Source organism: Myxocyprinus asiaticus, chromosome 14 (assembly GCF_019703515.2).
Source record: "Myxocyprinus asiaticus isolate MX2 ecotype Aquarium Trade chromosome 14, UBuf_Myxa_2, whole genome shotgun sequence".
NCBI classification, from domain to species: Eukaryota; Metazoa; Chordata; class Actinopteri; order Cypriniformes; family Catostomidae; genus Myxocyprinus; species Myxocyprinus asiaticus.
Genome location: NC_059357.1, coordinates 6988021 through 7014774, shown reverse-complemented (window position 1 = coordinate 7014774; position 26754 = coordinate 6988021). Strand labels below are relative to the sequence as shown.

Genomic DNA, 26754 nt, shown 5'->3' with positions numbered 1-26754 from the left:
TAGTACTATGATAACTAGCACTATGATAACTAACAATGATAACAAGTACTATGATAACTAGCATTGTGATAACTGACACTAGGATAACTAGCACTAGAATAACCAACACTGTGATAACTAGCATTATTATAACCAACACTATGATAACTGTCACTTGGATAACTAGCACTATGATAACCAACACTGATAACAAGTACCATGATAACTAGACCTATGGTAACTGACTAGAATAACCAACATTCTGATGACCAACGCTATAATAACTAGTTCTATGATAACAACATTATAATACCTAGTACTATGATAATTATATGATAACTAGCATTATAATAACTAACACTATGATAACTGTCACTTGGATAACTAGCACTATGATAACCAACACTGATAACAAGTTCTATGATAACTAGACCTATGGTAACTGACTAGAATAACCAACACTCTGATGACCACCGCTATAATAACTAGTTCTATGATAACCAACATTAAAATACCTAGTACTATGATAATTAGCACTATGATAACCAATACTATGATAAATAGCATTATAATAACCAACACTATGATAACTGTCACTTGAATAACCAACACTGATGATATGTGCTATGATAACTAGACCTATAGTAACTGACACTATAGAAGAACTAACACTTTAATAACTAGTTCTATGATAACCAACATTATGATAACTGCCACTAGGATAACTACTATAATACAGTATGATGACCAACACTACAATAACTTGCACCAACACTATGATAACCAACAGTGATAACTAGTACTACAATAACTAGAACTATAATGACTCTATAATAACCAACACTATAATAACTAGCACTATGATAATTAGCATTATGATAACCTACACTATCATAACTGTATCTAAAATAACCAACACTATGATAACTGTCACTATAATAACTAGCATTATGATAACCTACACTATCATATTGTAACTGATAACCAACACTATAATAACTAGTACTATGATAGCCAACATTGTAACTGACACAAGGATAACTAGCTCTATAATAACAACCACTATGTTAATCAACACTATAATAACTGTAACAAGGACTGTATATAACCTACGCTGATAACTAGTACTATGATAATGGATGGTATGTGAATAAGACCCAGGATTTTGCACTGTAATACTGCACACTAAAGTTCCACAACTGTTTAGTGAATTCGCCCCTGACAGATTTTGCACTGGATAAAAAAGTGTGGACAATCGTATGCTAAATAACAAACAGTAATTAGTTTCGCTATGTGGTTATGTCTATTGATGGCATGCGCTAGCCAATATATTACAATTTGTCTATATTGCTAAGCACCATAAAATCTAATGAATATAATTACACAAAAATCCCCACTAATAAAGGGCAAGCAGCAGAAAGTGCTTAGTCAGAAAATCACAACTGCTTGAAGTCATTTAAATGCAATCTTGTTTTCTCTGATTAAGTTGAATAAAACGTTTTTATATTGTTTTTATTTTTCACAAAACTAACAATGTTTTAAGCTTGTTTATTAATTTGCTTGCTACGTCATTATTAAGAGGAAATTAAATAACAACCCATTATACAGTATATACTGTATGTAGTCGCAAGTGAAGGGCTCGGGACTGTGCACATTCTTGGCCATGAGATTATATATCAGCAATAAGCAAAAAATATAAAGCTGATGTCACTGTGATCCCAACACTAGGACAATGCATATTTTTTGCTGTAACACCTCAGAGCCTTAAGCTTATTTTGAATTATGTGTTACAATCTTTAACAGTTTAAAATCTCTCTCTTTTCAACAGGTGGGAAGTTATGAGTCTGGTATACTGCATATGAGGTATCCAGTCTGGCCGCGTTACGGGACCTACCTAGAGCCGGTGTCTGATAATCGTCACTTGACAGTCGCTACATTGGAGGAAAGGCCTTTTGTTATTGTAGAGGCTGTGGATCCTGTTACTGGCACCTGCCTCAGCAACACTGTCCCCTGTAGACGCCAATCTAACAAGACAGAAACGTAAGTTTTTGTTTTTCCTGATACTTGACATGACTTGATAGTACAGCTAGTTTTGGATCTTCTTAAACATAATGTTATGTCAATGATCTTTGGTTAGTGTAGCCTAGTAGTTAAAGATATGGCTTTGTAAACAAAAGATTGTACGTTCAAACCCCAGAATATTGTCTCATAAACTACCACTGTTGTACCCTTGAGAAAGACCCTTAAGATTGCTCCAATAGGATTGTCCATGTTGTATGGGTTCTGTAGGTCATTTTTATTATTATTAAGACAGTATCTACTAAACAAATGCTATACCACATCTGAAATAGCTGGTGGTCATGTGACTTGCTCAAGGGGACAACAAAAGGCACATGACGCAAGACAATTTCATTTATACTTTCATCTTGCCAACAATGATGGAATAACGCGGAACCCTTTGGGAAGCATTATCATGGTCATTAACAGCTAACCAGAGAGCAGCACATACTGATGACCAACACTGCCAGAGCATTTTATCAGTGGATAATTAAAGAGACCTGAACCCTGACATTAGTCTTATGAGAATTGAAGTGTTTTAAGCTTTTAGCATATTACTGAACAGAATGAAGGACTGTGTAATTGTATTGTTGCATTTCTATTTGATGCAATTCTAGTGATTGGCCAGCTGTTCCAGTTATTGTGAGATGCCAGATTTTGGTATTAATATATTAGATATAACAATATTAGACAGAAGTAGCAGAATCTACTGAAAGGGAAAATAATGCTGAAAAGACTAAATATGCTGAATGCCAATTCCATCAAAAAGGAAAATAGAATGGTATACTTGGGTAGTATTATGTTAACTTTAAAGGGGTCATGACATGAAGAATACAATTTTCCTTGATCTTTTGACATATAAGTTTCAGAACTCAAAACTTCCTTCCTTTGTTGAAACCAAGCTGCCAAAATGACTTGTTCTCTACTTCCTCCACATTGTGCTGTCACACCGTGGTAAACATTTGCATCCGACCACCTCCACAACAACACATCAACGCCTACTTTATCTTACGACTTCCGTAGCCTGCCCAGTAGCAGTGAGAAGTGAGATGGCAAGTAGAGAGAGCAGGTCAGTTAAGAGCAGAGAGCTCAGACAGCTGGGGGAGAATGATCGCAATCAGCCGGGAGATGGATAAAGGGGAGCCGGAGCCACAGTTCGAGAGAGAAATGCACGAAGCCTGTTTCTGTGTGTGTGTCTTTATGTTTATACATAGCTGGTTGAGCAGTGCATGTTTTTATGTGGTGCTGAAAAGCACCCTGTTTTGTTATACACTAAAATGTGTTTATTAAATGTCCTACGTGGATTGTTCACCCGGCTCCCACTTCCTCCTTTCCACATTAAGAACTGATCTGTCACAGTGGTGCCGAAACCCAGGATTTAAGGAGGACGAACGCCGCCATGGAAGCCTCAATTCTGGAGGGAGGGTTCAAGATCCTCGCCAGCATCCACCAGTCCCAGCATCAGGCCCTCCTCGAGCTACGTGCAGAGCAGGAGCAGTGGTTCATCGCACTCCTCCAGGCCCAAGCAGAGGACGGCAGGTGCTCCGGAGCTTGCTACCCCAGCAGGGGGCTGCCGTTGAGACCCTGGACCCCGCGACCACCCCGCCTCAGGTGCCGCTTGTCAAGATGAGTCCCCAAGACGATCCGGAGGCCTTCCTGGAGCTCTTTGAGTGGATGGCGGGGGCATGCTGTTGGCCAAACACCCAGTGGGCGGTCCGCTTGGTTCCACTACTGTCCATGGAGGCCCAACTCACGGCGCAGCAGTTACCAGCGGAGAACCTCCTGGTGTATGCAGACTTAAGGCATCCTGCAATGGGTTGGCCGGACCCCAGTGCAACAGCACCAACACTTCCTTGTGCTGACCCTCGCTGAGCATATCCGCCCGTTTGCCTTCACCCAGCAGCTCCGGGACACCTGCCAGAGGTGGTTGCTGGCTGAGCAACACAACGTCAGGAATGTGATTGATCTGGTGGTACTGGAGCAGTTTATTGCTCGACTTCTGAGAGTAACAGCAGAGTGGGTCCAGTGCTACCACCCGGTGTCGCTCCACACGGCCATCCAGCTGGCAGAGGACCATATGGAAGTCTATTCGGGAGCCGGCGAGCCCCGGGATCCTTTCTCTTTCTCTCTCTCTCTCCCCTGTCTCCCCTACTTCGCTTCCCTCCCCTTCCTTCCGTCCTGTTCCTCCTCTCCAGAAACGGGGAATTCCCCCTCCCAAACCGGCTCCCTGGCTTCGGGGACTGCACAACCCGCCAGTTTACCCTATCCCTCTTGGCTCTCACTCTCAGGTTGGTGAATCTGCCACTGTCGGCACGGGCGGGAAGTCTGGGCCGGGTTGCTGGAGCTGCGAGAAGCCCGGGCATTTCCAGGACCACTGACCGATGATGAAGGTGGGGACATTGATTCGGGTCCCAGACGTGCTGCAAGCCGCCCCTGATCAAGCTGGAACGTACCGCATACCTGTGAGTATTAAGGGGGTACATATCAAGACTTGGTAGATTTAGGTTGTAATCAAACCTCCATTGTTGTGTTGCAGAGGCACTCTTCACAATAATTTCCTGAATGGGGATTCCGAAAGAAATCCTCACTGATCAGGGCATGGTGTTTATGTTACGTACACTATGCGAACTGTACAAATCATAGGAGATTAAATCAATTCTGACCAGCGTTTAACACCTCCAAATTGATGGCTTGGTCGAACGATTTAATCAAACACTAAAGAATATGATTCGTAAGTTCTTCCATGAAGAGACTTAAAATTGGGACAAGTGGCTCGAGCCCATTATTTGCAGTACAAGAGGTCCCGTAAGCCTCCACGGGGTTCTCCCCATTTTAATTATTGTACAGGCATCGACCACGTGGCATGCTCGATGTCCTATGGGAAAATTGGGAGGAGGGACCTTTGAACAACAAAAACTAAATTCAATACATTCTTGACCTGAGAGCAAAACTAAACACACTGGGGCAATTAACACAGGAGAATTTGCTCCAGGCTCAAGAACGTCAAAGCTGGCTGTATAATAGGGGTACTCTGCTACGGGAATTTACACTGGGAGATAAAGTCCTTGTATTGCTCCCCACATCGAGCTCTAAATTACTCGCCAAGTGGCAAGGACCCTTTGAGGTTTCACGGCGAGGTGGGGAAATTTATTATGAGGTGAAACGAACGGATAGAGGCGGAGCACATCAGATTTACCACCTCAACCTCATAAAACTGTGGTGGGAGGCGGTCCCCGTGTCTTTGGCGACTGTGGTTCCAGAGAGGGAGGAGCTCGGACCGGAGGTGAACTTAAAAGCCACCAATAGAGTCACCCCGGTCACCTGCGGAGATTACCTCTCATCGTCACAAGTCACGGAGGTTGCCAGGTTGCAAGGAGAATTCTCAGACATGTTCTCGCTTCTTCCCGGTCATACGAATCTCATAGAGCACCATATCGAAACAACCCCTGGGGTAGTGGTACTCAGTCATCCCTACCAATTACCCAAGCACAAAAAAATAGTGGTTCGGGAAGAATTAAAGGCCATGCTAGATATGGGGGTAATAGAAGAATCCCAAAGTGACTGGGCCAGCCCGGTGGTGCTTGTTCAGAAGAGTGACGGTTCGGTCCGGTTCTTTGTGGATTATAGAAAAGTCAATGCGGTGTCTAAATTTGATGTGTACCCAGTGCCTCATATTGATGAACTGCTCAATCGGTTAGGCATGGCTCGCTTTTATTCAACACTGGATTTGACAAAGGGATATTGGCAGATCCCTTTAACTCCCATGTCCTGTGAAAAAAAGGCATTTTCCACACCATTTGGCTTACACCAATTCATGACCCTTCTGTTCGGTTTGTTCGGACCCCTGGCTACATTTCAGCGCCTTATGGACAGAGTCATCAGACCGCACTCTGTTTATGCCGCTGCCTATCTGGATGACATTATTATATATAGTAATGACTGGCAGCGGAATATGCAGCATCTGAGGGCAGTTCTGAGTTCATTGCGATGGGTGGAAGTACGGTATCTGGGGTTCCACTTGGGCCACGGGCAGGTACATCCCCAAACTGATAAGAGACCCAAGACCAAAAAGGAGGTTAGACAGTTCCTGGGGCTGTCTGGCTAATATAGATGGTTTGTGCCTAATTATTTGGACACCACCAGCCCGCTGACTGGTCTCACTAGAAAGAGAGCCCCAGACCCGGTCCAGTGGACGGAGCCGTGCCAACAGGCTTTTATGTAGGTGAAAGCTGCACTTTGTGGTGGGCCATTGTTACATTCTCCTGATTTTTCTCTCCCTTTTGTTTTACAGACCAATGCATCGGACAGAGCCAGTGTTGTCCCTGGTGGTCGAGGGGGAGGAGTGCCCGGTGCTGTACAGTAGCTAGAAACTTTCGGCGAGAGAGGCGAGGTACAGCACCATTCAGAATGAGTGTCTGGCCATCAAATGGGCGGTCCTCACCCTTCGGTACTATCTCCTGGGTTGGGCTTTCACCCTCTGTTCGAACCATGCCCTGCTCCAATGGCTCCATCGCATGAAGGATACCAACACGCGGATCACCCGTTGGTATCTGGCTCTTCAGCCATTTAAGTTCAAGGTGATCCAAAGTCCGGGCTGTTGCGGACTTCCTCTCCAGAAATGGGGGGGTATGTGACGGTGGTGGTGTGGTCGAATGCCGGTTTGTGAATGGAGAGCGAGATTGGGAGATGAGAACGGTGAGGATCATCACCTGTCAATGATTGCCTCTAACAGCTGTTTGTTATTGTAGTGAGAGTTGGAGACGATTTAAAGTGTGAGCCAGATGCCAGTGGAGAGGAGGAGAGAGAGTTGCACACAGCAGTGTGTTGATGTGTGATCATCATTTCTTGTTATGCTGAAAAGCATTATTTGAGTTATGTGAAGCACTGAAAAGTGTATGAAAATAAAGACCCTTTTGAGTTGGATCTCACCGCCTCCCACTTCCTCCTTGCAGAGAGTTAACAAATTTGTCACATAAGCGTTTCTAAGAGAAGGTCAGAATGAGAGAGGAAAATGATCATGTTTTACAAATATATATGTAGATGACATGAAGCGATAGTCCTAAGTTAGTTACGTTGATATCATTAACTACTTTAAGTTGTTGTGACAGACAACAACTGCACAAGTTGAGACTGAAATTAATTTTTACTCCAAATAACACTTAAATGGTTGTTGTTCTCTATCTGATTTGCTTGTTTCAGTTAGTTTTGCATTGCATCTCGAGACCAGAAACAGAAAACAAGCAATTAGAATCATCATGGCACCACCCGGTGATTGCTCAGGAAAACTGTGGATAAGTCAAGGAACATATTAAAATAATTTTAAAAAAGGCATGTCATGACCCCATCAAGGCCCAAAAAAATGCTCTATGTGAGTATGTTAAAGGTATAGTTCACCCAAAAATGAAAATTCAGTCATTGTTTACTCACCTCTGTGTTGTTATAACTTTCTTTCTTTTTCTTAACACAAAGGGAGAAATTTGGAAACATTTTGTGCTCAGTGAAGCCATACAATGGAAGTTTATGGTGACCACCTCTTCAAGCTTCAAAAGGACACAAAAGTATAATTCAGAAGTCTAATAAATTATTCCATGAGACTCATGATTGTTATGAAAGTATACAATAAGGTTTGGTGAGAAACAAACCAAAATCGAATGTATTATTAGTGAAAATGTTCACTGACCATTGATCTCCTGTGCACATTCATGATAGGGCACGAGAGCAACAGTTCATGCAGCACCCTCATGACATTGGGGCGTTCAAGCAAAAACTTGTTTTGTTTATCTAAAAACAGGTCCACCACAGCGATAGTGACAAAAGAAAACAACACAGCAGCACACAAATCAGAGAACAGAACTTGCTAAACATGTCTGAAGAGTTTGTAGTTGAAGAATTGATGCATTTCTATGCCCAGCCTTATTTCTTTTTAAACTGAGTCCTCAAACAAAGAGAGAGATGGATGTGTCTGTTATCATAGCTTTGCGGACAGATTTTATTGACATTTTTATTTAATTATGTACAATTAACAATTTTGGTGCTGTTACATTGCCACTTGCTGTCCAATGGAAAATCTCTGTGGTAAAAGAAGCTTGCGTTCAGCTCTGGATAAAGATAAGTGTATCCTCTCATGGCTAAAACTGCACCTCATGAGAGCTGAGCAGTAATTAGTAGATTAATTAAAGCCATGCTAGACTCTCTACAGTCAGCACAACATTTCAAACCTCTCAGGGTTCGCCTTCCCTCTCCAATACACACCATTATATTATAGGCTCATTAACATATTATTTAAGAATTGTTCCCTCAGGACATTCTACTCATTACTTTAAGGCTAAATCAATGAATCTGCTGGGCTCCAGGAGACACCTAAATAAAAAAACATACAACAATTAAACGTGGATTAGAAAAGCAACACAACCTAATGTGTGTGAATATGCAGAGCATGAAGCTGGGGTTAACCTCATGGATGAATCCCGCCAGCTGTTGTGACACAGGAGGAAGAGAGTGGGCTGTTTGTGTATGGTCTCTGTGTATGGCAAACACATAACTGGACTTCTGTTGTTGTGGTGTGGTTTGTGGTAATGCTAGTATGTGGGTGGGTTGGAGTGGTGTTTAGTGTGACTCATTGCCTCTAATCCCCTTTATGGTACACACCATTAGTCAAGAGGTTACAGGGAAGGTTAGAGAGCAAATGCCATTCTGCAGCACCATCACACCATATCCATTCTGTTCTTGCTCCTTCCCTTTCTGCTTCTTGATTACGTTTTCACATTCTGACCATCTTTATGTACACTATAAAAAATGAAATTGCATTTTATCCAGCTTATAGGGGTTTTTAAGTCACAGATACTATGAAATGTCAGTTACTTTGCATCTACATAAAACACATGTTAGACCAACAATATTCCCCCAATTGTGAGATCCTAGCCTGCACTGTAACATGAATAAATTATGCAGTTAGTGTTATAGGCTTATTGTTTGCTGTTTATTGACTTCATTTATGAGGTCTATTGTTTGTCTATGTTAAGAAATTGTATGTACTGCATTATCTTGCAAGACATTCTGTGCATTCAGAAAGTATTCAAATGGAGCTCAACCGGAGTGACCATCGTGTTCTTGGTCATCTCTCTTACCAAGGCCCTTCTCCCCTGATTGCTCAGTTTGGCTGGGTGGCCAGCTCTAGGTAGAGTCCTGGTTGTTCCAAACTTCTTCCATTTAAGAATTATGGAAGCTACTGTGTTCTTGGGAACCTTCAATGCGGCCAAAAAAACAAAAAAAAAACAAAACCGTAGCCTTCCCCAGATCTGTGCCTCAACACAATCCTGTCTCTGAGCTCTGCAGGCAATTCCTTTGACCTCATGGCTTGGTTTTTGCTCTGATATACATTTTCAGGCACGAGACCTTATATAGACAGGTGTGTGCCTTTCCAATTCATGTCCAATCAATTGAATTTGCCACAGGTGGACTCCAATCAAAGTGTAGAAACATCTCAAAGATGATCCAGAGAAATGGGATGCACCTGAACTAAATTTTAAGTGTCATAGCAAAGGGTCTGAATACTTATGTCAATGTGATATTTCAGTTTTTTCTTTTTAATAAATTTGCAAGGTTATCAAAAATCTGGTTTTTGCTTTGCCATTATGGGGTATGGAGTTTAGATTGATGTGAAAAAAAAATTATAATTTAAAGCATTTTAGCGTAAAGCTGCAACATAACAAAATGTGAAAAAATGAAGGGGTCTGAATACTTTCTGAATGCACTGTACCTCTCTTCTAAGAAAAAGATTGCAGTTAACTTCATATAAAGGAATTTAAATGGTGACTAAATGAAAGTTCTCTTATTGCAAAATGATAGTTGGCTGACCTTGAAATTAGTAGTTCACTCAACAAGAATTTTTGCATTTAATGAACAAACAAATTCACATTGACTAAACTAAGGCAATGTTACTGAGGACAATTATTAAGACAGTTGTTGAGAGAAATCAAAAATCTTACTGCATAATTTTGCCTCAACAATTCTTTTTTTACAGTGTACCACCTGATTTTCTGTCACTTAAGCCAAGTTTATCCTCTCTGTTGTCAATCAGAACTAACTGTGGACTCATCTTGCCCTTTCCATAAAGCATTGCTGTGTTTATTTTCATCTGTAAAGAAGAAATGTAAGCGCAGCGTAGTTCTAGTGGGAAGACTAACAGCTGTACATCATCGCACCATTAACTAGGTAACTCCTAGCCAATCACATGTAAGCCATTGCTTTATAAGTCTGCTCACATTCTATCACATTGCTGTTTCAGTTGTGCTAACACAGCAAACTCCACCACCACCCCACCACCACCAGTCAAGTCCCGTCCTGCACAGGGGTAGGCTCCTCACCCCTGCCTCCTATCTCCGGCAGGATATGACAGTTCCGAGTACAACTTCTTCGGACCACCAGACGGGGCTTATGCCAAAGAGAGACGCCATTTTCTGTTTTATATTCATCAAATAAATGTCATCTTGAATTTCACTCAAGTCTGCAAGTCTTCCTGATAGAAATACAATTCATGATGTTATGTATGAATGCAATTATGGTAAATAAATAATCTTTCTAAATAAATGTATAAATGCAATAATATAATAGATGACATCATCTTAAAAAATTCCCAGTGAGAAAATACATTTGTGCAATTACATTGTAGTAGTTTCCATGTGGCAACATAGCAATTCTTTCATTGAGATGCAGCATTACCATATGACAACATTCATATTCTCAATTTCCTGTAAAAACATGTTAAAGTTGATCAGTTAACATCAACATGTAACTAACATATCAAAGATGCAGAAACAAAAACATAATGTAGAAGATACATACAGAAATTTGTTTAAAAGAGCAATTTGTGGAGCATGCCGCAGATGTCTCCCCTATAAAGGTGACTCCAAGAAAAACAGTCTTAGAGACTAAAACAAATGTCATGTTTCTTTAAAACAGCATATTATTGGTTACATTAAAGACTGCCCTTTTATTTTCAACTACGCATTATGTTTTAGCTTTTTCTGAAAGGTGAGAAAGTGAAAGAAAATAAATAGTTGCCATATGGCTTCAACGTATCATACAGGGATATTACTGTTGCTTCTAAGGCACGTCTTGGTGAAATCACAGTCACCCATGTACTAACTGTTAGGCCACAGCTCCAAAGTTTTTCTAAATTACTTAGAAGTAAAGTAGCCAATGCCACAAGGCTGAGAGAACACAAAGTAACCAGGGAAAATAGAGACAGAGTGAGGATATGGAAGTATAAGATATGCAGACAGACCAACAGACTATAGCTATAGTATGACAATTCTATTTACATATAAATAACTGAGCAAATAACCCATTCTGTAACATGAGCCCTAAGTTTGAGCATGAGGTTCATCTTGATGTCAGTATGTGTACAGACTCTATACTGTAACAACTCTTATCCAGTGTGAGCTAAAGCCCTTCTCTGGCCAAATCCAGTGATCCAGCACGCTGTTTCTCTCCCACCTTTATTTGTTTGTGATTAATTTGAGTTGGATTTGTTTTGGCCCGGCCTGGCTGTCCTTCCATCTGTCACAGCTGCGACTAAACACAAGGACCTGCCGTGACGGCCACTACCCACCCGCCCACTCACTGCTGACGTCACTCATCCTCTCACGTCTTGCCATCAATCTTTGCATTTGCTCGTATTCAGAAGCACGTGTCTCAGATTTTTGAGCATGGTGGATTTACAATGCAACTTGTTTACATTTATTCGATGTAAAAAAAGCTCTAATACATGTATGGGTGAAGCTTATTTAAAATTGGCCAGCCAAACCTAGCCCATCACCATAAATACTCTGTATAACAAATTCAGAATGCAGTGCTATTCTCTGACTGGCTATAGAAAAGCACAGACAGCCTCCATCACTGCCATTAGACAGTGTGAATGGATTTATTGGAGCTCTCGTTAATCACTCATGATTGGATGCGAGTTCGACTTGACATTCATAATCAACAAAAAGAGGAAACAGGCCAAGAGTGGGGAAACAATGTAATGTTAATGAGGCACAACCACTGCTGAGATATTTTCTCATTTTTGTGTAAATGTCATACATTTACACAAAAATGGACTCATTTATATTTATTTCTTGATGGTGGAAAATGGATTGGTACTGAACAGAATTTAAAAAACTAGCATGAGTAACTAGTGGCATGCAGGAATCAAATGATTTATCTTGTTCTTGTGTTATGGTTGACCTGTTTGAAACTTCTCGGTAGTGCTGGGCTCAAGGCCACCTTAGTTGAGTCCGAGTCAAGTCCGAGTCTTTAAACAATCGAGTCCGAGTTGAGTCCGCATCCAAAAGGGGCTGAGTTGGACTCAAGACCGAGTCCATCACAGGCCGAGTCTGAGTCGAGTCAAGAGTCCGAATGAATCTGTTCATGAATCTGAATAAAATTTTAACCGTAAACTCAAAATTAATATTTTAAGCTTATTTTAAATTTCACAACTAAGAAAAAAGGGTTGTCAAGTGTCGCGGCACCATGCGAGATTCGGACGTGTAAACGGCGAGCTCTACGCACTTTGCTAGTTTTAATACTTTTTGTGTCATAAACCGGTGAGATTTGATACACCCTGATTCTTAACTGTTCTAGGAAGACAATATGTCAAAGAATTAAAATGCTCGGGCTCTTGAGATATTAAAAGACACTTACGATGAAGCCCCTGAGCAGCAGGCCGAAAGCCCGGGAGTCAATTTGGTGGTGAAGTAAAGGAAATTCGGAATCAATTGATGAACGTGTCGGCAATGCTGACGAAGGTCGTTGCTAACTTGAAGGATCTTGCTGTAATATGTCGATCGATCACTGCCATGGAGATGAAATTCACTGAGATGGTTACAAGAGTGGCGGATGTTGAGAAACGGATCAGTTATCTGGAGTCATCGGAGAGGGAATTAGCTGCTAACCTGCTAGCGACCAAGGCAGACTTGGAGCATGTCTGGGAAAAGTTGGAAGACTTGGAGAATCGTAACTGGCAAAACAACATCCGAATTGTTGGAATTACCGAGGATGAAGAAGGCCGAGATATGGTGAAATTCCTTGACGGGCTCTTCCCGAGTCTGCTCGACATAACAGGCCATAAGCTGGAAATCGAGCGAGTTCATAGAGTTCCGGCTTGGAGATCCACGGAGGGAGACAGGCCCCGATTAGTTCTGGCCAAATATCTGAGATCATCCGATAAAGATCTTGTGTTATGTGAGGTGAGGGGTAAAGGAAGGATTTCTTAGAAGAACCACAGCATGTTCTTGTTCCCAGACTTTACGAATTCAACTAGAGAGAAACGTGATCGATTCAAGGAATGCAAGAAACTCTAACATCAATGGAAGGTCGCATTTGCACTGATGTTCCTGGCCAAATTGAGAATAGATACTAAGGATGGCTGCAAAATATTTACATGCCCACAGCAAGCATTGTCCTTTATCAAGTCAATGGAGTGAGTAAGCTATTTTGTGGTGGTCATGTTGCAGCCGAGTGGGCCTGACTCACTGAATATTCACTTGACTGTCTGAGGAAACTGAGTGCCTTTTTTTTTCTTTTTGTGCTGGTTCCACCTAGCGGCTGGAGTTTGTTTTGTGGAATAGACAGTTTGTGGATGAATCTGAATGTTCTTTGTGCTTATGCCTCCAATTGGCTGGAGTTTTTTTTTTTTTTTGGTGGAAAATTTCTTGCATTGGAGTGATTAGGTCATTTGTCACACTCATGTAACAGCCGGCTCACTGAACATTCGTTTGATTGCTCGAGGAAACTGAACGGCCTTTTTTGTTCTTTTTTTTTGTGCTGGTTCCACTAGTGCCTGGAGCTTGTTTTGTGGAGAAACACATCTTCAGGACAGTTATGTGGTTAAATCTACATGCTCTTTGTGCTTATGCCTCCTATTGGCTGGAGTTTGTTTTATAGATTATTTTCTGTTGTGTAATTCTGTCTCACAAAATTTGTATAGAAACACCGGACTTGAGCAAGCCGACGGCAAAGTTGTTGTGGGGGCTCTCGTAGGCGTACATGGACTGTTTGAGTTTGGAGGGATAGACGCCAGTTGGCGCTGTCATGCGCGGGGTTAATGCGCACGTTTTTCTTTTTTGAGGAAAAATGTCGGTGGACATGTTTTCTTTAGTGCTGGCACAAGTAAGAGCAGGGGAGTCATTACATTGGTAAGTAAGCATCTACAATTCAAATGTCTCAAACAGATTAAAGCTCAATTAGGAAGAGACATCATTGTTTTAGCTGAAATTCAGGGGCAAAGGTTGATTTTGGATAATATTTATGCACCTAACGCTGATGATCAGGGATTTTTTATAGATCTTGAAGGGATGTTGCAAGCTGCCGGCACCCCTCATGATATAATATTGGGAGGAGACTTTAATCTTTTGATGGAATAGGTCCTTGATCATAGTGAAGTAAAAGTGTGTAAGCCCCCTAGAGCAACAGTGACGCTTCACAGGATGTGTAAAAATCTTGGTCTTACAGATATTTGGAGACTTTTGAACCCATCTGGTAAGGACTATACATTTTTCTCATCAGTCCATAATATTTATTCTAGAATAGATATATATATATATATATATATATATATATATATATATATATATATATATGTGCTGATATAGGTGCTGCCACATATGGAGAAAAGGAAATCATATAGTTGGCACTTTAATGTATCCCTTTTGCAAAATCCTGAATTCTAACAAATGTTAAAGGCTGAAATCAATGTCTATATGGAGACCAACTGGTCCTCAGTATCCTCTGTGGCCGTAACTTGGGAGGCACTTAAGGCGGTTCTTAGGGGACGGATAATACAGTACGCCTCATTCATCAAAAAATCCAAAGCATGAGAACTTGTGGAGTTGGAAGGGAATATTAAAAGTGCCAAGGCAGAGCTGAAGTGCCAAATGTCGTCTGATGGTCTCAGAGAATTGACCTGATTGAAATATTATTTTGTCACGGAAGGTGGAGTTTTGGCTATTCAGGGCAAGACAGTCATACTTTGAGTCGGGGGACAAAGCAGGGAAGCTTTTGGCTAGATATATAAAGCAGAGAGAGTCTTTTTCTACCATTCCCTCAGTGAAATCTGCTGGTGGTGAAAGTTATAGCTTGGCCATTGATATTAATAATACTTTAAAAAAAATGTGATCTCTATAGCTCTACATCTTCCTCTACTGATGAAGATATTAGAGCACGAAGATACTGATGAAGATATTAGAAATTTTGTGGAACCATTAGAACTTCCTAAACTGATGACTGAGCATTAAAATTCATTTGATTCTGAGATAACTGGAGGAGCTTGGAGAGGTAATTAAGGCCTTGACTACAGGCAAGGCTCCGGGGCCAGATGGCTTTGCCGCTGAATTTTTTAGATCTTATGCTACAGAACTGGCTCCACTTTTGTTATAAGTTTATACGGAATCATTAAAGAATGGAAAGCTTCCACCAACCATGACAAGCTCGAATCAGTCTGATTCTTAAAAAGGACAAAGATCCAAGCGTGTGTAAGAAATACCGTCAAATTTCCCTGATCCAGCTAGACCTAAAAATATTGTCAAAACTTTTGGCTAACCGATTAAGTAAAGTTATGGCACCTCTTATACATATAGATCAGGTGGGGTTTATTCGGGGCCGCTGTTCTTCTGACAACATTAGGCGTTTCATCAATATTATGTGGTCAGTGGTGAATGATCAGACTCCGGTCGCTGCCATCTCACTTGATGCCGAAAAGACATTTGATATGTTAGAATGGGATTATCTTTTTACGATTTTGGAAATATATGGGTTTGGGAATACTTTTATTGGATGAATTTACTTTATAGACACCCAGTAGTGGCAGTACAAAAAATAGATTAATTTCAGATTATTTTATTCTGGATAGGGGCACCTGGCAGTGTTGCCCTCTTTCACCATTATTGTTCTGTCTTGCCCTGGAACCATTAGCAGCTGTGATAAGAAAGGAAGAAAGTTAAGAAAGATGATTTTCCAGGGGTGGTGGTGGGAGGTATTGCACATAAGCTTTTGCTTTATGCAGATGATATTTTATTATTCATCTCTGACCCCATTAGATCTATGCCTTGCCTCCACAGAATTATTAATTCCTTTTCTAAGTTCTCAGGATACAGAATCAATTGGTCTAAGTCCGAAGCTTTGGCTCTGACAGCGTACTGCCCAGCAACGGCTTTTCAGCTGGGTGTCTTCCAGTGGCCCAAACAGGGCATTAAATATTTGGGCATTTTATTCCCAGCAAATTTGTGTGATTTAGTCAGAGTTAATTTTGACCCCTTAATTAAAAAGGTTTTCGAGTGATGTGGGCAGGTGGGCTTCATTACATTTATCTATGATTGGGAAGGTTAATGTTATTAAAATGAATTGTACTCCAAAATTCAACAACCTGCTACAATCTCTTCTTGTAGATGTCCCCTTCTCTTATTTCAAGCTATCTGAAAGCATAGCAAAGTCCTTCATTTGGAATGGTAAGCATCCCAGATTACATTTCATGTAACAAAGGTGGCAAAGGTGGGCTAGGCCTACCCAAGATTTTGTTTTATTATTAAGCATTTGGTCTCAGACATTTGGCTCATTGGTCGCTTCCAACTGAGAGAGCCCCTCCCTGGTTTTGTATTGAACAGGAAGTTCTTGCCCCTATTTCGCAATTGCAAAGCCTTTCTATCAGACTAACCACTCGGTATAGACAAAAGTGTCCAGAGTGTTTAATTCGGACATTTATATGTTGCCTCGAGCATATGGCTGAACCCAAAATTATGTATTAATAAGTCCCCTTTCTGCTGGTCAGAGTGGATTGTGAGGGGGGTTGCTACACTCGGTGACCTATATGAGAGTGGAGTGTTGAGATCCTTTGAAAATTTGGTTCAACATTTTGGGATTCCCAGTTCTCAGTTTTTTTTAAACTTGTATTTACAGCTGCGCCACCTGCTCTGTACTATTTTTGGGAGTAGCATACACCCCTTAAAACGGCAGACACTCTGGGAGTGGTGATTACTGCTTTTGGAAAAGTTCATAAGGCATCAGTGTATTACTCCCTGCTAATTCAGAGTCTGGGGGACGGAGCTTTAACTTCTATTAAGAGATGATGGGAGAAAGATTTTAACTTGGTATTGGAGGAGGGAGTGTGGGCTAGGATTCTAAAAAACATCAAGTCTGTATATAGAGATGCAAGGATGCGCCTTATGCAATTCAAGATTTTACATAGATTCTATTGGACCCCCTCTAGATTGTATAGGCTTGGTCTTAAAGACACACCCACCTGCTGGCGATGCCAATCAGAGGATGGAGACATGGCCCATGTTTTTTGGTGGTGTGCTGAGATCCAAGAATTTTAGTTGAAGGTTCAGAGTTTTGTGTGTGACGTGTTGGGCACTCGGGTTTCATTTTGCCCCAGACTCTGTGTTTTGGGCGATGGGGCGGTCATCGATTTATTTTGTGTGTGTGTACTTATATGAGACCACGGGGATGTTCATTGGTGGTCAGGGTGGGGTTGTAATGGGAGTTAAATGTTGATTTACTGTAAATATGTTTTGTTTTTCTTTGTCATTTCTATGAATCAATAACAATTTTAATCTTAAAAAAAAGGTTTGTCAATATAAATGTAACAAAAACACCTCTGTTGCCTTTCATAAATATATTTTATAATTAGTATCCTGCTGAACAAACTTCATGGTTTCAGAATGAAAGCATATGCTTTAGGTTTATGAAGACAAAACTGTCACACTTCTTGTTGCATTCTGTTGACATTTCAATTATTTGTTGCTTTTTCCCTTCACTCAAACATTGACTAAAAAAAGTGAAAGTTGCGTTAGTCATTACAACCAAGGTTACTGTTTCAAATTTTTATTTCGTTCTTATTTCTACTTCATTTTCAATTTGTCAATTCAATTTAATTTCGTTTTTTTTTTAATTATCCCTATCTAAAGAAATAATAGTCTATACTGAGATTTCTTTCTGAATCTTTTTTCTCTATCTGCCGACTGATTTGAGAAAATACATACTGTACAAATGAGTCAACACAGTAGTAATTAGCACTAGCTGAGAAGTTACGTCTCATGATTTGACTGCAAATGCTACTTCCAAAAACACTGGAAAAGCCCACTGACGGCCATGTTGTCACGGACATGATTTTCTAGTTCATTTGTGGAAAACCACACAATGCAGGGCAGCGTGCTGCTCATATACCTAAATCCCTGATGTGTCCGTATGCATCTCACAGCAGCTGCCACAGAAGATAAAAAAAAAAATAATTATTATATTTGCTTGAGTGGCAGCCCTGTTGGTCTGCAATCAGTCTGAAATCTTTAAATACCAACCAAAGAAACTTTCATTGAGCTATTCTTTAACTGCAAAAACATGGAGAATAATAATTTTGAGTCATACATTTAACAGAATTGTCCCTCAAAAGTGTCAGAGATGTAGGCTAAAAAAAGACATGAATAAGTTACCTGGTGGTTTACAATAAAAATAAAATAAAATAAAAATAAAAATGTCATAACCAACTAAATTCATCTCGTAACATGAAGTTTAGCTTCATACACAAACTCATCGAATAATACATTTATTTTATAGTCTATAATTAAATTATAAACAAAACATTTCACTGCCCAAAATATGGTTGAATGTTGTGAATGGTGGACAAATGCTGTAAAAGAATGTATTTTAAGCAGCTCGTCAATGCTTTGAAAATAGTTAATCAATAATAAATAGGTGCAGTTTATCTATTTAGAATTGCTGTCTGCTTTAGCAATAATGCTTTTTTCCTCGACTATTTAAAAAGTTACACAGTTAATTCATCATGCTATTATGGACCAGTTCAAGCTGACAACACCGTGTGGACCACAAGAGACTACAGAAGCCTACATGTGTACATTACGCCTAAAAAGACTTAATATCCAATATTAATACTATATTTATGTATTTTTATTTCGATGTGCTGTTTTTAGTAAACTGTGAGAGACATGATGTGGGTGACTTGACTCAATTAAGTTCTTGATTTTAAGTTTTTAACCACGATGAAACCGCAATACGAGCATCATCTTGGCTGCACAAACGGCACATGTAATTTTACCAGTTGTCAGGTCCCGTGTCATGTGAAACTGCCTTGTTTAGTTTCTATTACATTGGATACATACCCTTCTTTATGTTTTCGTCGTGCCAGCCACCTTGGTAGTCGATGTTATACAGTAGTCTCTGTAGTAACATTCAAGCGTATTGGTTGACTGATGAGTGTGCCTGTGCACGTAATGTATGTGTGTGTGCGTGTGTTTGCTTAAACACAGAAAAACAACTCTGGCTATGTCTATGACATTAGGGGCTAATAAAGCTGCATGCAGACAGAGATGTGTTCGTTAATTTCAGTTTTGTTACATATTTATTTATTTATTTCATTGCATCACAAATGTCATGGAATCGGCTGGACTAGGGAAAAAATCCTGAATCCCAAAGGCTCGTGTCCGAGTCAAGTCTTGGTAAAAATGCATCCGAGTCTGTGACAAGTCCAAGTCCATTAAGATTGGACTCATGACACGGACTCGAGTCCAAGTCCAAACTCGATTATCCCAACTCTAGTTCTCGCTGCACAAAATCCTAAATTTAACAAAAGGCTAAACTGGTATGCATAGCTACAGATTGCAGGCAGTGCTGGGTGAGTAGCTAGCTAAGCTATTACCGACTACTTTACAGAAATATTAGCCAAGATGAAAGGTATCATTTCGAGAAAGTAGCTACTTCATATGTTTATGAATATGAAATAATAATAAAATAGCTGTAAGTTGATAAAAAATAATCTTCAAATTAAGTACAATAGACAAACCCTATTGCCAGTTGCTGTTTCTGAGTGTGTGTGTGTGTGTGTGTGTGTGTGTGTAGTCATGTAATTTTTTGTATAGAAAATTATGCTGTAACAGAAAATGAAGCTGTAATGTTTGTAATGTCTAAAATTCATCATTGTATGAACTGTAAGATTAATGACAAAGTCTTTGAAGTCCATCCTGAATTAACTGCGGAAGAGCGCACAGATTATCTTTTGTTATTTGGTTGATGAAGGCTTTAGTTGGCAATTTATTTATTGTCTATGTGTTCCATTTTAAGAGAGTGTAGTCCATCCTATGACCAAAATGATGCAGGCAGAGGTCAGTAAGTGGCAATGCAATCTGACTGGAAGCTTGTGGCAATGTTCAAGTCCATCCTTAGTCCAAGGTTCAGGCAGTGGCTAGTGAAGTATGATGTTTTACGGTTGGATTTGGGAGTAGTTCATCCTCTGTGAAGCCCATCATTGTAGACTTTCTGGCTGGCACAGGCTGCAGTTAGTCATCAGCAACACGTTGCAGTGGGAGTTGGAAATCAGGCAGGACCTGAGCTGGATCTGGCAAGATCTAGTAACCTCAGAATATGTATTTTGAGGTTGAGACCAGGAAACAAATAGAATAATACAGTAGGAGCATTGATGCCATTCACTTTATTTTAGACTTATAGAATATGAAAAGTGTTTCCGGTTCTGCCAGACCTGAGTTGAGGAATAAATTAGATATATGCTTAGCTGAAGAGATGAGTCTTTAGTCTAGACTTAAATTGAGAGAGTGTGTCTGAGTACCGAACAATGCTAGGAAGACTATTCTATAGTTTAGGAACCAAATAAGAAAATAATCTACCTCCTTTAGTGGAATTTATTATTCTAGGTATTATTAACAGGCCAGAATTTTGCAATTGTAGGGAACGTGATGGATTATAGCATGATAGAAGGTCACTTAAATACTGTGGAGCTAGACCATTCAAAGCTTTATAAGTAATTAACAGCATTTTAAAATTATTACGAAATTTAACAGGTAGCCAATGTAGCAACGATAAAATGGTGCTGATATGTTTATATTACTTGGTTCCAGTAAGCACTCTTGCTGCTGCATTTTGAACCAATTGAAGTTTATTTATTGAACCTGCAGGACATCCTCCCAGTAATGCATGAATTAGTTTTTCGGCATTAGAAACAGAGAGCATGTGTCATAACTTAGCAATATTTCTGAGAAACATGAACATAGTTGGGAGGACACTCCTTTTTCTAGTATTTTTTTTTTTACATAAATGGGACATTTGAGATCGGTCTATAATTAGTCAACTCTCCAGGATCAACCTTTGGTTTCTTGATAAGGGGTTTGATAACTGCCAGCTTAAAGTTTCTTGGGACATGCCCTAAAGATGAGAGAGGAGTTAATAATATTAAGATTAGCTTCTGAGATTACAGGAAACACCTCTTTCAGGAGTTTAGAAGGTATTGAGTCTATCATACATGTTGTTGCTTTTGATGTTTTAGTAAGTTTTGTTAGCTCTTCCTTACTAATGACAGCGAAGGGCTGAAGTTGCTTGTAGGGAATAATATCACTACTGTGTGTATGTTAATGAGAGAAAGTGAGTGGTAAATAAAAGACAAGATGCATACTACCAAAGACATCTATAAAAGATGTTTTCACAATGGTATCAGATGAGAATACCATGGTACTCTGATATATTCTTGATATATCAATATCTGATATCATATACAATGATTAGCATATTCAGGTACCATAGTATTTATTTATATGGTATTCCAAGGTACAGTACTTCAAAGAATACCATTGTACTACCATTAACATGTCAATAACATGTCATACATGTTATACAAAAAACAAAACATGGTTATGTCATGGTGCTTTTTTGTACTGTTTTCCTACTCTTTTGGATGGACTATGCCTTTGAGTGTATTACAGTCATTCAGAAACAAGACACACAGGTGTTGAACTTAATTCTATATAAGGGTCTTCTTCAGCTCTTGAACATGACAAGATGCATTTGCAAGCTTGATTTCAATGGATTGTTGTAAATATTCCACTTATGAATGTTTAGAATCAGAACTAGAGATGTCAGATTCCTGAATGAATCCTTTGAGTTGTATCTTTTCAATGAATTGGTCAAATTACTTGGTGAATGAGTAAGCTGTCCCCTCAGATGTGTACGGATGACTCAGACTGAATGGGTACACTTTGATTCAATTAGACAGCTCACTCATGCACCAAATTATTCGACAGATTAACTGAAATAAGATCTGATGAAAAAGAATTGGTTCATTCGGGAATTGGACATCGCTAGTCATTTGATACTAAAAAGCTGACAGACATTACCTGGCATACAACTTGACTGCTGAAATATTGTCAAGGGAAAATGTTGTCAACACTATCCTGCTACTTAATCAATAAAATAGGTATTGTGAAACAACAATGTCCTTTATCTTTACTGCAGATTGGTCATGTTTGTACTGCTAATTTTACTGCTATTGTTTATGGATTGCCGCTAATGGAGATAGAACCTACAGTTTTAGTTTAATGTTTCTGTTAACACCCCAGTTATTAAACCACTAGCCCACACCGAGCCTAAGACAGAAATGCTGTAATAATATGAACCCGTTCAGATGAGATAACTCTTTGCTTGTTGATCAAGTATCCCAGTGTTGCTCTCTTGTTGTTTTTGTTGGTAATTATTAAGATGCCTTGTATTACTTTTGGTGAGTTTTACAGCTATATAATTTGAATGGTGTATGATTTTAGTGTTTTTATCAGCAATTTAGCAAAGACTTCTCCATTCTGTTTCAACAGGATTGTCGGACACACTGAACCTTACACCAAACTATGCTGCAAAGGCTTCTGCATCGACATTTTGAAAAAGCTGTCTCGTAACATCAAGTTCTCCTACGATCTTTATCTGGTCACTAACGGCAAACATGGCAAACTCGTGCGTGGGATCTGGAACGGTATGATTGGAGAGGTGAGAAAACATTTCATCAACATAAAATCCAAATTGACCTTGTACATTTTTCTGGTTTATTATAAACAAGTCATTAGTGCATGTTATTTATATTTAAAAATATATATATAATATAATACAGACATCTAGATATTTCACAATTAGGCTCTCTTGCATAACAAACTTAGACAATATTTTTTGTCATTTGTTGCTCTTTTCTTCTCAGGTATTTTATAAGCGAGCAGACATGGCCATTGGCTCTTTGACCATAAATGAGGAGCGTTCTGAGATCATTGACTTCTCTGTGCCTTTTGTGGAGACTGGCATCAGTGTGATGGTGGCCCGGAGCAATGGAACTGTTTCTCCTTCAGCCTTCCTGGGTAAGAACTTTCAGCTAATACAATACAATGTCCTACTTTGCACAATAAAATTACTGTAAAACCGGGCTGTGCCAATACAATCATATATTTATATATTGCACTACAGTTTTTATTGATTTATGTGTGTATTCATATCATGGCCCATAGTTCATTAATGAATAAATGTGTCATATAAATACATGCAAACTCTGACATAGTTGTTTCTCAGAGCGGTCATAACCACTTCAATGAGACACGAGAGAGATTAAACCTGCAGGTCATAGAATAACACAGCTTAAAGCTGAAGTATGTCATTTTTGCGACACTAGAGCCACCAAACAGAATTGCAAAATAAACTTTGCTTTCTGCTTTCTGAATATGCACCCCATCTGCAGTTGTTCAAACAAGTCAGACAGAGTAAAGTTGGGGCGGGTCTAAGAAGGTCTCTCAAAATAGGGCAATATTCATTGCACAACAGAAACACAGTGTATACAGTTTCTGAGAAAATTAACCTATAAATGGCTTACATAATAATGTTTTTTTTTTTTTTTTTTGATAATTAAGCTGGGATATGAGAAAGTATTTTAACACAGAAAAAGTTACATACTTCAGCCTTTTTTTATAGTATAGTACAGTTATATATACAGTTATAACTATAGTACAGTTTTTATATTTAGTATACATGCCATTTTTATTAACTGATTAATTAAGAGACTATGTGAACTATTTGAACAGCTCATTTGTCACACCACAGGACTGCAAAAACGCTTAGTCATTTACATTTTTTTGAAAAAGCACCCAAATAACACCTAAAACATACACTTTTCCTTCTTTTTCCTTTCCTCATGAACATGTTTGTCAACTACCCACTTACCTTAAACAGTATTGCTGTCTCTACAGTAAAATTAGTCAAGATTTTACAGTAAATGCATACAGCAGGTGTAAAACTTGAACAGTATTCCTGTAAATATAAAGTAATTTGTATACTGTACGTATTATTTTAATTACAATTTACCATTACAGTAATTATAATGTTTAGACAGGGTTGGGAGGGTTACTTCTGAAATGTATTCCACTACAGATTACAGATTACATGCTGTAAAATATAATTTGTAACGTATTTCGTTAGATTACTCAAGGTCAGTAACGTATTTTAAATACTTTGGATTACTTCTTCAGCACTGGTAGATTTTTTCACTTGTTTTGACTATAAAAACTCTGCCAGTACAGTAAGACACAATACACATGTTAAAAATACATTCTCTGAAAAACCTAAATATCTTATGCAGTGTTGTGTCTAAAACAAGATCAATCAAATTGATCTTGTTTTAAGGATTTTTAGATATTTTTACAGGAAAACAATAAAAAAAAAAATTGATCAAGAATAAGATTTTTGCCCTATTATCAAAGGTCTTACTAGAAAAAAGGAAATTATGATCCAACGTGAATTTTCTTGATAAAAAAATATGATCGTGCCTGGTAACGTGCATGTAAAATGGCTAGAAATAGCATTTTAGCTTAGCGTAAAGCTGACAATTTACACAAGGTTTATTTCTATTTCTTCTGCTCCAAACTTCAAACGTACTTCTCTGTCTGCTCGTATGAATGTAACACATCTTAAGAAAGTGTTTCACTGCTGTTCAAATGCACTTTGGATCGCATCATTTATATGTATAAATGTTTTCTATCTGAAAGGACTAAATATTAAATGAAACAAATGACAATAAAATGCAAAGTAATCTCTTCAGTAATCCAAATACTTTTTGAATGTAACTAATTACCAATGATTTAAATTACAGTTACTTATATTTTGTATTTTAAATACGTAATCCCATTACATTATTCCGTTACTCCCCAACCCTGTGCATAGGTTATCATTTACAGTAGCTCATCCTTTTATCCAAATTGTTTACAGTACATTCATTACAGGGACAGTGCCCCCTGGAGTAACCTAAGGTTAATTTGTCTTGATCAAGTGCAAGTGCAACCTTTTTGGTAACCAGCCCAGTTCTTTAACCACTATGCTGCAGTAGCATAAACCAGTGTTGGTGCCATCCATTAGCCATTCCATCAATTCTTGTGCATATTTTTCTGTGATCTTACTGTAAATTTAACTATAAAAATTAATAAAAGATTTGACAATCTCCTAGAATCCATAATAAAATAGAATAAACAGATTTTTTATATTAATTATTTAATACAGTATTTTGTATTCTTAAATTGCAGCAATTGTTTACAGTGCAGGCTCATTCGTCTGTGCAGGAGAAACTGTTTTTAATCAGTGTTTCGCTTGTTTAATGCGATATGAATCATGCATATTTAATTTGCGCTTCATTTTGCTGCAGCTACAGTATAATGAGAAAACTTATATCTTACTTCCTCTATTTACTCCAAGAATCAGAATTTAAAAAGGTTTTGTAATCCTACTTGAGTAACAACTACATAATTTGCTTCATCTGTGTATTTGCTGCTCTTTTTCAGAGCCCTACAGCCCAGCGGTGTGGGTGATGATGTTCGTCATGTGTCTTACTGTAGTGGCAGTGACTGTGTTTGTGTTTGAATACTTCAGTCCTGTGGGCTACAACCGTAGTCTGACCAGTGCCAAAGGTCAGTGTTCACTGTCTCAGCTAACACTCCAGGAAATGTGATGGTTGTCAGAAATAGTGCCAACCTAAAAGCCTGCTAATCAATCATGACCAGCCTGACAGAAAATTTTATTACCAATGTAAATGTTGATACATATCTCATTCCTCTTCCTTTGAACAGACAAGACAAGATAGATAGTAGATACAGCAGATATAGTTTTAAAATGAAACTGATGTCTTCAAGTATCCTGAGGTTGTATCATTTTCTCATTGTTAGATCCAGGTGGGCCAACGTTCACCATCGGAAAGTCGGTGTGGTTACTGTGGGGGATTGTCTTCAACAACTCAGTCCCCATTGAAAACCCCAAAGGCACCACCAGTAAGATCATGGTGCTGGTGTGGGCCTTCTTTGCTGTGATCTTCCTGGCCAGCTACACAGCCAACCTGGCAGCCTTCATGATCCAGGAGCAATACATCGACACTGTCTCTGGACTGAGCGACAAAAAGGTAAGAACAGTAAAACTGCCAGCTTCTTTCTTAGCCAAATGGAAATTTTACTGCCATGGTTTTTAATTAAAACTGTCAGTCGTTGGAACTACATGTGCACCTTATCAAATCTGTTGATAAGTGACCTTTCTTGATGAAATATAGTTTGATGGAGAGTTAAGTGTGATTAAGAATTACTAAATTTTGAAGTTGGAAATAGAGAAAATCAAATCCAAGTTCCTGCACACCTAATCACTAAAGCACAAAGTATAATTAGGTTTGACACAAATGCTTAGCATCTGCATACAGTCAAAACATCACCTTTCAAAGTATCCTTCATTTGACTGTGCGTGCACTGCTATGAGATACTGGACTATTTCTCTTCAGAAGTTTAGACCCATAAAGATGTCTTTATATTCCTTTAGACTCAAGTTATACAAATGCAGGTATCTCCTGACCTCCTCACACACGCGTATGGAAGTAAATTCATGACTAAA

The 26754-nt window shown here is 39.1% G+C and overlaps 1 protein-coding gene across 1 annotated transcript in view; it reads left to right on the top strand.

Annotated features, from left to right (window-relative positions):
* Positions 1–26754, top strand: part of LOC127451111 (glutamate receptor ionotropic, NMDA 2C-like) — a 118972-nt gene that overhangs the window by 70101 nt on the left and 22117 nt on the right. Inside the window, exons 6-10 of the mRNA XM_051715542.1 lie at positions 1808–2019; positions 22680–22848; positions 23054–23207; positions 25668–25793; positions 26049–26278. Of these exons, the coding sequence (XP_051571502.1) occupies positions 1808–2019; positions 22680–22848; positions 23054–23207; positions 25668–25793; positions 26049–26278 (891 nt within the window). The remainder of the gene's footprint in view (positions 1–1807; positions 2020–22679; positions 22849–23053; positions 23208–25667; positions 25794–26048; positions 26279–26754) is intronic.